This window comes from Sipha flava, unplaced genomic scaffold (genome assembly GCF_003268045.1).
Source record: "Sipha flava isolate LNK unplaced genomic scaffold, YSA_version1 237_pilon_pilon, whole genome shotgun sequence".
In the NCBI taxonomy this organism is placed as follows: Eukaryota; Metazoa; Arthropoda; class Insecta; order Hemiptera; family Aphididae; genus Sipha; species Sipha flava.
Window position 1 is genome coordinate 393,379 of NW_020272879.1, and position 15,752 is coordinate 409,130.

Below are 15,752 nucleotides of genomic sequence, written 5' to 3' on the forward strand. Positions count from 1 at the left end.
CGCGTCCACTCGCGGACTCGCACGTACCGGCGCGCGGCGGGGTGCCGTTGTGCAGCGCACTCGGAGACGGCGCACACACGCACGCGCGCCAACGCGTACGCATGTGTGCGTGTAAACGCGCGTCGTTATCGCGGAGTGGGGCGGGGGCCGGTGGCGAGTATGTGTATGCCTCCTCCCCCACCCGCTGGCCCGCGGTGTTCTTAATTTAGAGCACGTTCAAGGACCCGCCATATCTCTATCGCGCGTACCTACTCGTCGTCGTCGTCGTGATCACCACCGTAGTCCCTTCGGCCGAAGAAAACGCGCGCGTTGACGGTTGCGCACACGCACTCCAGCGCGGAGATCTGCATCGCGCGCACCACTGCGACACACGTATACACAGCAACACGGCCATCGCACTTAAATCGCAGGTGATTTCGACGACCGGTACGTCGCGTCCCCGCCAACATGATGATGGACTCGGACTCTCCGTACAAGCCCAACGGCGATTACCTCATGTCCCCGTACGGCTGGCACACGCCGCAAGACCTGCAGTTCGCCAACGCGCCCATGTACCCGTACGGCGACTACGGGCCCGTCATAGTCAAGTCGGAGTACGAAGATTGCGGCGGAGCAGGTGGTGATGGCGGAGGTGGTGGTGATGGTGTTGGCGAAAATTTTCCAGGTGCCGGAGGCAGCGGGTGCAGCAGCAGTTCTCCCGACCTGGAACAAGACTCCTTGGAGACGAAAAAAGGTAAGCATGGAAAAAGTGCACCCCCGATTAGCTCGCAGTGATATGTATTTGTTCTACGTGCACACGTTTATGAACCCGTGCTCGTGAATGTAAATATGGTGGTGAGTAGGTAAGGCACCAGCCCTTCCTGTACCATCTTAATCATTAAGCTCTCCGTATAAGATAGGTGTGCAGTTGGTGATAGACGAAGCCCTCCATTTGTTCTTAAACTCTTTTAAACGTGTATTTGATCACCCTGATAACATCCATGCACATGTTGCACCGGCCAAAGGTATTCCGGGTTACGATTATATCTATAGGAGGTGGTACCTCGTCGCGTTTCCCATTTTAAATCCACAATAATACTATGTAATATTCGTAATAGTTAAATGAAACAAAAAGTAATATTTATGTTCAACTGACTTTGATTCAAATGAGAAATTTCTGTAATGAAGTCTGAAATAAATCCAAACATTGTAAGTGTTTAACTGCGAGTGAACTGCTATAAAACTAAAATCAACGGCTAGGTATAAAAATGAGGAACGCACTGAGGAGAAAACGATTCATTATTATCAGAATATAATTATTAAAAGGCAATATTTGCTACGTTTATATCAAACCTTAATACTAAATGTTTTTATGTTTCTCAACATGATCATATTATTACTTTTTTTCTTTGATAATCTTCCGGTTTACCCAACAAGTTTTAAGTAGAACGATAATAATGATAATCACAATTATAACTCAGACGTATGTTATAATAGATAGTTGTTTTAATTATTTTTGTTAATTATTAACAATTAATTATATGGCATGATGAAAAAAAAAATATAAAAAACGTTGAAAAATTGTTGTTACCTATTTTCATTAAATATTAATACACCATAGTAATATAGTATAATAAATTGTTATACACTTGATATATTGATAAATAATAATGAAATATTATCTTATCTCTAGTTTAGGTATATATTGATAATTTATGAGAAATAAATATTTCTTGATTTGTCCAAGAAAACGTATATTCAGGAATGACCATACATATATCAAAAAAGATGTTAAGCCCTCAAATTTTTGAATTTTTTGGATTTCGCACATAATATATATTTATACACATAAATAAATGGGGTTGACTTTTTAAACGTGAGACTCTTATAATGTATTTACATTGGCAAGATTCTATGCCTATGAGCGTATTCTCGTATTTCATTTTATAGTACCTAGTACATATTAATAGTTCGATGGATATTATATACATAGACAAATATAATCATTTTTAAATGTGCTAAATAATCACTTCGGAATTAAAACTGTGGTGAACGTATTAAAATATAAATCATAATCGGTCGCATTAGTTTATTTTACAACCACGAATAAAGATCTATCGCACGTACTCGAGTGACTAAACTAATGTGTGTACTATGTCTATTTAACCTGTTTAAAACGTTAATTTTTTGGAACTAATCGATTTTATCCCAACAAATAATACAAAATATGACCTCAATCAAACGGAAACAGGTGGAGACTTTTTTTTCCACCAGTTATCAGTTAGAGTACCTGTGGATTACGTTTTACAGTCAAATTTTGCTGCATTTACTTATTTCACTCGTCGATTTGATCAAAATATATGATTCTTTTTTATACGAAAATATTTGTGTGTCGTGCCTATTATAATTCATATATATATATATAAACTGCCTGCTCGGATGCCGGTACAACCCTAACCCGAACTATTTATATTACACGTGTGTAGTCATGTAATTCATATTTTGTACTTATTAATTATATTTCAACATTGTCGGCGAAGATTTTGATACTGTCACTTAGATTTTATTAGTCACTTTTTATACTTTCTTGCGTATTTTCAAGATTCGATTTCTAAACAGTATCCTGAATGTTAGTTTTTAATTAGTATACTTATAAAATATTATCATTTGTGTATTTCAAAAAATGAATTGTTAAATGTATATAATATACTATAAATTGATGTACCATACAGAACTACGTTTCGTAATGTATTAAAATTCCTCATCGGCATGCAGACGTAGCCTACAGTAGACATTTTCTAAATCCCAGTATTATACTACGAAGTCCGGGTATGACTAATAAAAATATTAATAGCTTTTCGTTATAAAAAATGTTTATTATTCTTATATTTCATTGCATATACCCAAGATTTTGAATTTATTATAGATCCGCCGTCATAGTGTCAATTGCTCATTGCTTTTGATAGAATCCAGGGGGAAGGGCGTGACCACTAATATGCCCTCCCTAGAATCATGGTTAGTAATAGATTCGTTTTAGTTAGGATCACATATCATATTGTGTTACAAAGTTAGAAATTCTCTTGTATAGTTGCATTATATGTTCAATGTTTTTAAAGTTAATAACGTAATATCTCATAACTGGACATGCATTTATTTAAATCATGATATTTTAAAATAAATATGCTCGAATTATAACTATTATAACTAGTTGGATCGTTAACTGTTTAATAATTTTTGTAATTTATAAATTATTAAAATGTTTTTAAATAAAATATCAATAAATTAAAAAGAACGGAAGATTATTTTGATATTTACATAATATAATTTACGGAGTATACTTGTATAGTTCTGACACTAAATATTTTAGTGACCCCTAGATCCAAAATTTCAAAAACCAAAATCTATTTCTGTAAGTATAATTATATTCGCAATACGGAGGTGAATATAAATCGAATGAGTAGCAGCTTTTACGCGTTCAAATGTATTATTTTCTTTATTCAACGAGAAATTATATTTATATGTAAAATTTTCAAACCACACTATTATGTTACTATTAATGTATTAGGTAGAAAACGGTCTTCTAGATCAAAAGAATTTCAAGCACCGTCAAAATCAAGAAAACGATCTCCGCAGACACCCGAAGAAATGCAAAGTCAACGGGTAATGGCCAATGTTCGGGAACGGCAACGGACTCAAAGTCTTAACGAAGCTTTTGCGTCTCTTCGGAAGATAATACCTACTCTCCCTTCGGACAAACTGTCGAAAATTCAAACGCTGAAGTTAGCCACGCGATACATAGACTTTTTATATCAAGTGCTGCACAAGGCTAACACGGACGAAGTGGCTGCTATTGGACACATTGATTCAGATTCTCAGCACTCCATCGGTATGCTTTAATTTAGTTAATTAATAATAAATATTTTCAATAACCTTAATGCTAAATATAACCATATTTTTACAATATTTATTAAATATTATATGAAATTATAACTTATCACGGTAGTATTTGTTGGTAATAATGTTTATATTATTCATGATTTATGAACACTAAATCAGTATACTAAATTTAAGTAATAATATATATGAGTATATACATCACAATTGAACGTTAAATCATTGAAGATACATTATCAGTAGTATAGTATGTTATAACATCAGAGTCCACCTCGACAAAATTTTGAAATTTAACTCCATGAGTCTAAGGAAAAAGCTGCTGATATCGATCCCATTTTGTTAAATTTTCTTCTTGGACTGGTTCTACAATTATCATTATTTATGAACACAATCATTATATATACACACATCAACTCATAGAGATATTCGAGTTAATGAAATTCGAATTATAAAAAAAAATGTATCTCACATATCATATATTGAAATTCAGGAGCTCAAGCGTTCCTTCGAGGTATCGAAAATTAAACTTATAGAGATTTGAGTTATCGAGTTATTGAGCAACATTGATAAATATATATATATATATAATTAATTATACATTTTGTAAATTTATTATTTAATATAATTAATCAATCATTATGGACAATGTTCACATTATATTACATAAATAATAATTTATCCATAGCACAAATGTGTACTCTAATACAAAACTCAATATGAATTTATCATTATGAGTATTAAATAAAAATTAAACTAAACTTGGAAAATTATTTAAAACGAAAATTTAATAAATTTAATATAACAATAAATTAAATTTTATTTACCTGAAATCGGTGATATTTTTTAACAAGTTTGTGCAATATTATATTTTAACAAATATTGATTACAAATTAATATTTGTACATAATAATATACTACTATAGTTTTAAATGTAAATAAAACTGAATATAGTTACCCAAGCTTAAATCATAATATTATATTTTTGTTTTGTACGAACGGATGTACTTTGTACTTAGTTTCGGTTTTTTTTTTTTTTTTTTTTTTTTTAATTGCTTTCTGCAAGGAATAATCCACATGGGTATTTTGTGTACCAGTCTCTAGTTCACTATTCGTGTATAGTTGTTATACAATAGGATTATCTGTTTCGGAACGTACGTCCCTTTAGTGTCACAAACGATTTACCATATAATAATAAATAAGGGAAAAATAAATACAGCATGAGGTCTTTTATAAGAAACAAGGGAAAAGTCACGTTTGATCTGATTTTAGTGACTAAAATATTATCTTCATGGTTTTGGACTGTAAATTATAATGTCATAAAAGTATAATATCTATATAAAATGTAACAAAATACAATTTTAAGATAACTTTAAGATAATTTTAAGATTTTAAGATATTTTAAGATAATGTCATGAACAAGTTGTGAAAAAAAAATAATTACAATTGATGAATATGTTTGAGTAATTGATGAAATGTAATACAAATATATATTTGTATTAGAAAATGCATTGTTTTGATTAACAACACATTTATTAGCCATTAAACTAGTTGATAATATATATTTAATAAAATATAATATAAGTTTTTATATTATCCTAATATGAATATCAAAATATTTCATATAAGTTTTAAGTCATATTATTTAAAATTATTTGATAGTACGCAAAGAGACTGATTCACCATATAATGTTATACAATATCTAGAAATCATTTCGACCGCATAAAAATCTATTCGAAATTAATAATATCCCTGGCATTATTCCGAAATTTTGTTCTTTCTTATAAACATCTACTAATGTGTTTAATTGTTTTTGTTTATAAAATGCGTAGGCACTAGTGAACTAGCCTATTATAAGGTAAACAATTCGTAATTAGATTAATAAAGAACATTTTCAATTTATATACCTTAAGAAATTAAGACGATTTGAAACTCAAAAATCTTAGAAAAAAAAAAATCTTTAAATAGATACGTTTAATTAGGATATCTAGTACATATTATGTGATTCTTTTTGTACTTACACAGTTCTCTAAATAATATTTATTCAGTCGAATTTAAAGTAATAATATGGGTATGATGATGAATATTAAGTGTTAAAACGGTCTGAAATACACTATAGTAATTTATGATATTTTTCCAATAAAAATATCTTCTCATTAATTTTGAATTAATATAAATTTCAAGCTCTTAAATTTATCTTTCAAATATACCTATTAACATAATTTTTTGACAAATGTCACAATTATTGGAGGAATGTGCACCGGAATCTCTGCTTATAAACATCTAATGATTATTTTATCAATATAAATTAAACATGGGTACCTTAACCAGGGGTGAACTGGGTATCAAGGAGCCCGGGGGGGGGGAGTAAACTGGACCTATTTTTTTTAAATTTTAATTAATAAATATTTTTAATTTATTGTGCTCAATTCATTCAAATTTGAATATTCTATTAGTAAATGATTGGTGTTTTACCATTATATTTTAACATTACATTTTGTACACTGTTAATTAATATGCAACTATCGAGGGCCCGGGAGGCGATCGCCCTTTTGCCTCCTTGGCCATCCGCCCCTGACCTTAACCTTTTCCATTAGATAAAATGTCGTCAAGAGGTTTACGAAAGTCTACAATTTTGTAATTGGTCTGCGATATAAGAAGTAATAATTTTTTTATAAAATGCGTAGGAAATAATTTTGAAAGTGGGATTATTATTGGTTTATTGATTTTTAATAATATATCATTAACTATCCCAACATATATATTATGTTTTCGATTGTAAATATAATATTTGTCGTTACATTTAAAAATAAATTAAATGTTAATATTCTCGAAAAATCTGACAGCATTACATCGACCCAAATCACTTGATTAACGAATTAAATTGGAATGTAACTATACAATTTAAAAAATATACATTACATATCATAAATGCATATATTTACGGAGTTGCCCGATTGCGGTCCGATCCAGGTAGTCGTATTTTATCCCAAATATAAGTATCCCGATTGCGTCCAGACACACATTGGTTCACAAAATGTTTAATATTTATTTTAAAAGTATAATTACAAGATTGCAGTAACAAATAGTAAAATAGTAAAATAATAATTTTTTTACAATATATAAAGATATGAAATACAATTATGTCAGTAAATAGTCAATAAATAGTCGAATATTAAAATAATAAATTGTCTACAATAAAAAAATAGTTAATAGTTGTTGTATACATCTATGGAAATTACCACGCCGAATATTGGTTATCGTGTGAATCGTGATAACGATAGTTGATTACGATGTCAAAATACGTATCTGATGCAATTGGGATATTTATTTGGTTTTGATAACCACTTGAATAGTAATTCCTACCTGTTATGTAGGGGCCGCAATCGGGATAGGTGAAAAGGTAAAAAGGTTAATTTGTGCCGCAATCGGGTGACGCCCTATATTTATAGCATATTATTTATGTATATTTGTGTACTGATAAAGAGAAATAGCTTCAGTAAAATGTAAAAAGTTTGTACAATTTAGATTAATTTACGTAAATTGAAAAATAGTAAAAGAGCTATTTTATTTATTTTTTATTTCTATTTTTTTTCTTACAAACAAAAAGTTTTAAAAAATAAAATAAAAAAATTATTCTTCGTACCTATTTTTATAAAATCGGTAACATTATAAACTCTAAATTTATCTCATACTATTACTTATCAGATCTTTCATTAAAAAAGAAAAGCTATTCAATCAAGATTTATGGAGTTAATTAAAAAGTAAAGTAAAGATAAAGGTTTTGTGATTTAGTATGAATTATTTTAATAAATATTAAGAGCTCACAAAAAAATATTTGTCAACATTTTTCGAGATATTTTAAGTATAGTTATTTCTGAATTATAGTTAATTAAAATAATGATATTATCATATTATCATAGTAAATAAATAGAGACATAATTCGTGATTTAACTAAAAATTAATCACATTTATTGATTACATACTTATAATAATATTAAAACAAAAATATCGTTAAAAATATTTATTTTTTTAATTAAAATCAATTTAATTAAAACTAAAAATCCACTGTATTGTATACCTGAACTAAATTTGCTTTCATTAATTTTCTTATTTTTTGGAATTTTGGAATCTTATAATACTATCCATTTTTTAAGTATCTACTGAATGAAATTTCAATTGTTAATAGATTTAATTGAAATATTAAAATTGTCTAACCATGGGAAATCGAAAAAAAACTTTAACGTAAAAGAAAAATCGAAAATTATTACTTGCTTTATTCAAAATGTAAAAATGGGCACGTAACATAGTAATATAAGAATTAGCATAACATTGGTGACGATATATTATTTTACATGTATACACTCATTTTTGCGGACATAATGTATACTTCTCAAGAGGTCTGTACATGAAGTACTTATCTGTAAATGTTTATAGTAAATATTACTAAGAAGTGGGTGAGTTAGGTAATTTATTTTCGCCATATAACTTAAAAATGAATTCGGCACTACTGAATCACAGTATGTTATAGTGTTGTATGACAGTTTTAGTATTATTATTTTCTGGCGCAAACTCAAACTAATAATTTTTTTCATATTTTAATCATTATACAGTCTAAATTCAAATATTTATTTTTTTATTTATTATCCATCAACTCAAATACTGTTTATATTAAACAGTATATTTTCAGAAATTTGTCGAATGCAATCTTTGTACTTTTTTTATCCCCATAAAATACATTTTTCTTTAATTCTAATCAGTTATTTCTATTGATCAACTATTCAATCAAATCTAAATATTTAAAAGAAACCATACTTTTAGAAGTATAAGTAATTTTATATGTTAAAAATATTTTACTTTGATATCTATATTATTTCTATATAAGTGTAACTGTCCATTGAGTACAACAATTAAATATACGTTTGTTATACCTACTATTCAATTTTCAATTATTATTTCAAGCATAAATAGGCTTATGACAACAAAAAAATTATTTTATAGTGTTAAATAATGTTCAATAGTGTTCAAAATACTGGGTGAGGTTTTCAGGGAGTGTGAAATAGTTTTAAATAGAATTTTTTCACTACGCATGGTTTTAAGTCGGTAGATGGGTTTGATCTTAAAATTACTATGGACCGTATTGTTGAAAATATATTAGGGAGCGGAAGAGTTTTAGATTGAAAAGCTTTGATAATATATATTTGAATCATTTGAGATGGTTTGGAATAGTCTTAATATTAGTATTTTGTTAAAAATTTAAGCCAAATTTGATAGCGATATTCTGAAATTTGAATTGTAATTAAAAAGGTATTCTCGATAAATATTTTTGAGTCTACTGAAAACGAAATGTTTACTTTTATTTCTTTAATCTAAAGCCGTATTGATACGAATTTTGTAACAATTTTAATTAAGTTATTAGTTTCCTTCAATAATTTAATACTTAATACTTGAGTACAGCTAATACAATCGTTTGTGTTTAATTTTAATCCCCGTTTAGAGTTAAAAATTAGATTTAAATTAGTGCAGGGGCGGAATGAGTTAATATTTCATGCCGGGAATTTTTTTTGCCAAGCCAAAAATTAACAGGGGACCAACGATTTGGTCATAAGTATGCAAAAAAAAAAAAAATAACAATGATAAAAACTTTTATTATTTAAAATATATTTTCAACATTTTATGTAAATGTATAAAATTACATATAATATATAAGATATTTTTTTTATAGATACAGTGTATACATTTTAATATAATACCTATATATTAAAATTAACTCTGAAAGTAATTCCTTTTTTACATAATTAGGTTTTATTTCCATAACTTCACTATTTTCCCCAATTCTGTCGATTAAAATATCGTCATACTATATTTTTAATTTCTAAAATATTAACAGGCCATTTAATCTATTTAATCATAATAGGCCATTGAGATTTGTCCCGGTGTCCCGCCCGGGATTATTTCGCCCCTGAATTAGTGTATAAAAATCAATTTAAACTTAATATTTCTTAATTTTTCAATTACATCAGTTAAGTGTAAATTTAAAAACAAATTCAATCAAATAAGATAGCTATACCAATATATTTCACATCTAACATTCGAAAATATAATCACATTTTTAATATTTTATCGTTTTTTATAATTTATGATTTGTTATTGTTTTAGAACAACCATCTTCCGGTACTGGATCTTGCAATTATGTTGCTCACGAACAACTCAGTTACGCATTCAGTGTTTGGAGGATGGAAGGCGAATGGAACAATGTCAATCAGGAATAACAATTTTATTTTAACTATAAAATACTTAAGGAACCTTGCGAGTATTGGTAAATCAGAAAGTATTGATATGCAATATTTTTCCTTTTGCTTGTATATTATTATACTTTTACAATATGTGTAATTTTTATACTTTAAACATTAAGTCATTTTTTATATTTATTATTTTTATGTATAAAATCCATTGTGTATTAATAAATTTTTATTAAGTTTATTTTTTTCTATACGTGCGTGGACAACTTTTTTCTCGATTACTGCAAAACTTAGTCTGACGATTATCGGGTGGGAGGAGGCCGTTCACATGCCTTCAGATTAGTAATAGTGTCTAAAAATACATTCGCGTCTCACGATTCCCGGGGGCAGATCAATCGATTGCAATTCGCGTTTGTGGTGTATAATTTACGGCGTAATGTTGCAAAGGAGGGGGTAAAATACTATAACCGGACGTAACCGATGATGTTGACTTCCTGTGGGCCTTTTATGATTCCGGAAAACACTAAATTTGTCAACACCGTGATATTTCTTATAAAATAAAATTTCTGCTAGTGAGTGAAAGTAAAGAAAACGTTTTTAATTGGCATGAGAGGGGAGAATAGTTTAAGTTAAGTACAAAAATAAATATGAGATTGCATTTGAAATTGAATCTGATAAAATAATATGCGCCAACTGCATAATTATCTCAACTAAGATGATAGATTGCCTGTAAAAAATATACGAGAAAAAATTAAATATTGTGTATACCATACATTATACAAAGTTAGTAGTTCCCATACGAATACCAATAACCGATAAAGAACAACTTGCAGTAAATTATTACATTTTTTTAAAAAGTTTACGAAATTATAAATGCACTTATTTCTACTATAAACCTCAGGGTTAAAGACATATTTTTTACAGGATAGTCATGAAAAAAAACCAAATAACTTAAACATAAAAAAACTTTTTACCGACGGTTTTTAAATGTGTCTCACTATTAGGTATTCTGAAAGAGGATATATATTTACGACGATATTCCTCATTAAAATTGGTAGGACGTCACGTACGTTATATAGAAATTGGTATTAGTGACGAGTTAATTAAAATATAAAGTGGTGACGGACTACACGCAAAGGGAAGATATTGGAAGACCATTAAAAACAATGTATCCTGCGGTGCTTATGTCGTTAAATATACGTTTAATGAGTTGAAAACGAGTAGAAATGCATGCATACGTCTCCGCAACAACCCAAATGCAATGTTTCTAATATTCTTATTACACACACACACACACACACACACACAAACACACACTTATATATATATATTTATAAGTGGTTCGTGTATAGAGCGTCGTTTTCATAGGACATGGACATGGACACTACTGCTTCTGTCGGCATTTGGTTCTAATTAGACACCGGGGCTAATATTCCGGCTGGTGCAGGCTTTACGGTTGGATTGTAATCTTTGTAATCGTTATAAATCCCTAGAGTGGATACAGGAGTAAAAATTATTATGACAATGCACGTATGAATTTATAATAATGTGAGCAAATTAATGTAACGAATAACGATAGATTTCGTGGGGAATGGAAAACGCACCAAATTCATCCGATGACTACGATGTGCCCAAAAAATATGATCCATGACTGAGATAATTCATTATGAACGGGATAACGTAACGTGAAACGTTTAAAGCGAACAATAATATCGAGTTACGTCAAGTAAACAATTTTTTCATGCCGTTCGTGGAAAACAGTATAACGGCATTTTTTTAAGAAACAATATTTTAAAATAGCCAAAAAAAAAAAATACTTCATGCTTATAATGCCAATTTTTAAATTTTATATACGTGATTTATACATTTTTAATTAATTACTTACAAAAGTTATTTGGTTTTTTCTAACCGTTATTCAAAATTCTATACATATTTGATATTTCGTACACAATACTAAGAAGACAAAAAAACTCACTAGTGATTGAGAAATACATTCTAGTCTGATGTTTCCTACTAGCTTGTGAGTTACAGGTAAATTATTATTTTTTAGATAGAACATGAGGTTCTGAATCTCGGGGTTGTCGGTTCGTGCTCCAAATCAGTCACCGATTTACTATAAAATAAACCCTTTGTAAGAGTGAGAGTTATTACGGGAGTGAATGTAATACACTCGTTGATATTAAAATTTCTCTTATTGTGTATATTATATATTATTTACCTGTTGTTTATCTTGCGTATAAAAACGACATGTTCGATGGTTTGTGTCCAATGGACTCTGAAACTACTCAACCGATTTTGTTAATAACCAAACACTCCATGTATGTGATTTTGTTCAAATTATACTATAGGACTGTTAATTTTCTATTAATATCGCAAATTAAATATTTATTACAGGACAGAATGTTATAATTATATGTCTAACAGAGTGGAGTTAGTTTATTGACACGGTAACAATAAACTTTACTACCAAAAAACGTTTAAAAACGTATAAGTATTACTTGCTTGCTTCTCGTTTTATTTTAATGCATATCCATAATCAGAGTATCAGAGAGGCACGATGTAAACCTGTTGAAAGAAAACTTTACTCGGTCAACCAAATTGCGGCGAGAAGCACTGTTTAAAAATTAGGACAAAAGAGAGTCTGTAACAAGTAATATCGAGTATAAGGGTAACGCATATAACCTTTAAACAACATTTTGAAAACAGTAAACATGTATATTTCAATGAAAAAAATGTTCTTGAAAGAGTACTTAAGCCACCAAAAACTACACTAATTAAATTTTTCTTATGGGGTCGAAAACATGACGTTTTCGAACAATTTGCATAACATAATCATATAACAATGTTCCATGCAATTTTACATGGAACCAATTTCACATAAGTATCAAAAATATCACAAGAATTATTTAAAGCAATTATTTTAAATGGAAAGTTTAAATGAGAAATCATCCTGTTGCCATGTATTTTATCAGAATCCCCAATACAATTTAAAAAGCTTCAATTTTCTATTCGTTTGACTCTCGCGATGATTATGAATAAGTCTGAAAGCTAAAAAATGTCCATTTGTGACTTGGACATGGAAAATCCATGTTTCTCTGATGAACATTTACATATTGCATGTTTATGTATAGGAAAAAGATCCAATATATTTGTGTTAACAAAAGATAGTAAAATATTGTGCAACGATGATAAATTTTGGTACTTAAAAATAATAAAAGCATTTATTAAAAATTATTCAAAACTAACCCGATGAGAAATCAATTATAATATGTGTATATAAATTGAATTATTATCTACGCTCATTAGAAATTAGTGATTTTGGATTTAGATCGTTAAAAATCTTGATATTAATATATATTTTTTTTAATTTTGAAAGTACCTATTTAAAATGGTGGTTTGTATACTACAAAAGTGTAAAAAAAAAAACAATTAAAAATCGATAAAATATTACTGATTTCACACATGAGTGCGTATCCGATCATAACAATACTAATATATTTCATTCAGAAGTATTAATCGAGAATCGTTATCAATAATACGCGTTAAATACTTTTATATTTGGAACGGAAAAAATAATATATACGTTGTGGTGCATAAAACTACTGTTCACAACACTTAATTTTATATTCCACATAAATGTTGACATAAAAAGTATGTTATGGTGAAGGGATATATTATACCTCCTGTGCGTCTCATGTATATAGGCTAGCAGAAAGGTCTGTCTCACGAAGTCACGACCCTCTTGTGGGAAGATGGTAGTCATGACAGATGTTGGTGATTTGTTTTTTTTTTTTTATTATTAATATTTTTATTTACTTACTGAACATGACGTAACACATTAATTCCGACGCCTTGTGACTATATTTTATACACGAATATATATATATATATATATGTACATATACGTATAAAATTTCACTAATTTTGCAATAACGCCATACAGTGGTGAAAAGTCATAACAAAGTCATATTTCAATTAAAATACTTCACTGAAATAATTTCCTATAGTAAAAATAAAAACGTACGGCATAAGATTTACAATCACAACCTATAGAAGTGTATTATATACAAACATATAATGTATAATAATTATGTCATCTCTCTCTTCACGTATTCAACTTTATGGTTGGTTTTGCAATTGGGTTTCACTTGATTCGTATGGTTTTAACTAGAAATCGTAATGCGGTGGGTTCGTTCACCTTCCACATCACAGTTGATAAGCCGGTACTGGACATCAAATCGAGCGTTAGTCCCACAAACATTGCAGCTGAGGTAGGCACCTCAACCTTAAGGGCTATCACTTTCGTAACTTGTACGACGTTTGAAAGGGTTCCCCTCTTCCGTAGTAACCGTTGGGTTTTAAGTTGATATTGGTTGATCAACCCAACACTTCTTTTAGAAGAGTCTCCCTCTAATTTTATCAACGGGTAGATCGACTAGTGGAGTGGGCTATTACCTTTAATCTTTTTTCACGACAACCCGGGAGGCAGCTGTATACATCATATGTAATATGTATCCAGGGGCGGATTGGCAATTATTTTCGGCCCAGAAAATATGAAACAAACCGGCTTATGAACTGCAAATTAAACTATTTTACCCCCCCCCCTCAAAAAAAAAAAAAAAATGCTTTATTTTGCATCAATTTAAAAATTTGTTTAGTTCCCCCCCACCCCTAAATTAATAAAATCTACAATAACTTTACTATAATTATAGCTATAATAGTTTTGGGTAAGTCACATTATTAATCAGTTCCAACTTGAACTTGAAGTTTGATCTTAATGCATCTTTAAATATATATTAATTTTTTTAATCATTTTTACTTAATTTACAAAATAATTTTTTTTTGCTGATTATATAATAATAAAGAGTGGCCCAAACAAGGACCGGCTCATCGGGAAGATTCCCGATTTCCCGATAGGCCAATCCTTCCCTGTATGTATCACACGCTAAACTTGGATCATGAACAGAACAAGCTTAGATTATCGTTTAATAATTTTTAACGAGTCTTTATAACCTTTGAGTATTTGTATACAAAATAACATATTACTAATATTTACGTTCCAAGATAAAATAAATAACTTATGAATGTATACTTATTTTGATTTTTTTTCAAATTCTTAAATTGTTTTAATTGTTATAAATATATAACAAACGTGCTATAGAATTGTAAATAATTATTAATTGCTTGCTTAGTAAGTAGAAATGCTTGTTTATTATGTCTCTTATGGTTAGGTTAGATTAAGTTAATCTATACAAAAAATAAATACGTTCGAAAAAACCAAATACATCGAAATACAATTTTTATTAGGTGTATATACTTTATGGAACAATTTTTCAGATCATTATCCAAGATAATTAAAATTAAAAACAAATGTATAAATTATTCTTAAAATTGATGTAGAATAATTAAGCGTTAATTATATTGATATTAGGATTAATGGACGGATGCATATAGCCACCCTCATATGTTCATCAAATAAAGTACAAACAACAAACACGTAAATATTTAAGAATTTTGAGTAATTAAAATACTCTTAAATTTGAATTCAAATTAATAAGGATAATTCAAAAAATATCTGTCCTACAAGGTGTACTGAGTAAGTACGTCTGTAGTGTTATGTGCCTTAGTCGAGACTTCGA

General features: G+C 29.3%; 1 protein-coding gene across 1 annotated transcript; it reads left to right on the forward strand.

Moving 5' to 3' along the window:
- Positions 1 to 121: 121 nt before the first annotated feature.
- Positions 122 to 10,282, forward strand: LOC112683943 (twist-related protein 2-like). The gene is made up of 3 exons (XM_025555197.1): positions 122 to 733; positions 3,545 to 3,865; positions 10,031 to 10,282. Exons 1-3 carry the CDS (start codon positions 448 to 450, stop codon positions 10,141 to 10,143), a joined length of 720 nt encoding a protein of 239 aa, XP_025410982.1. The 5' UTR covers positions 122 to 447; the 3' UTR covers positions 10,144 to 10,282.
- The last annotated feature ends 5,470 nt before the right edge of the window (positions 10,283 to 15,752 follow it).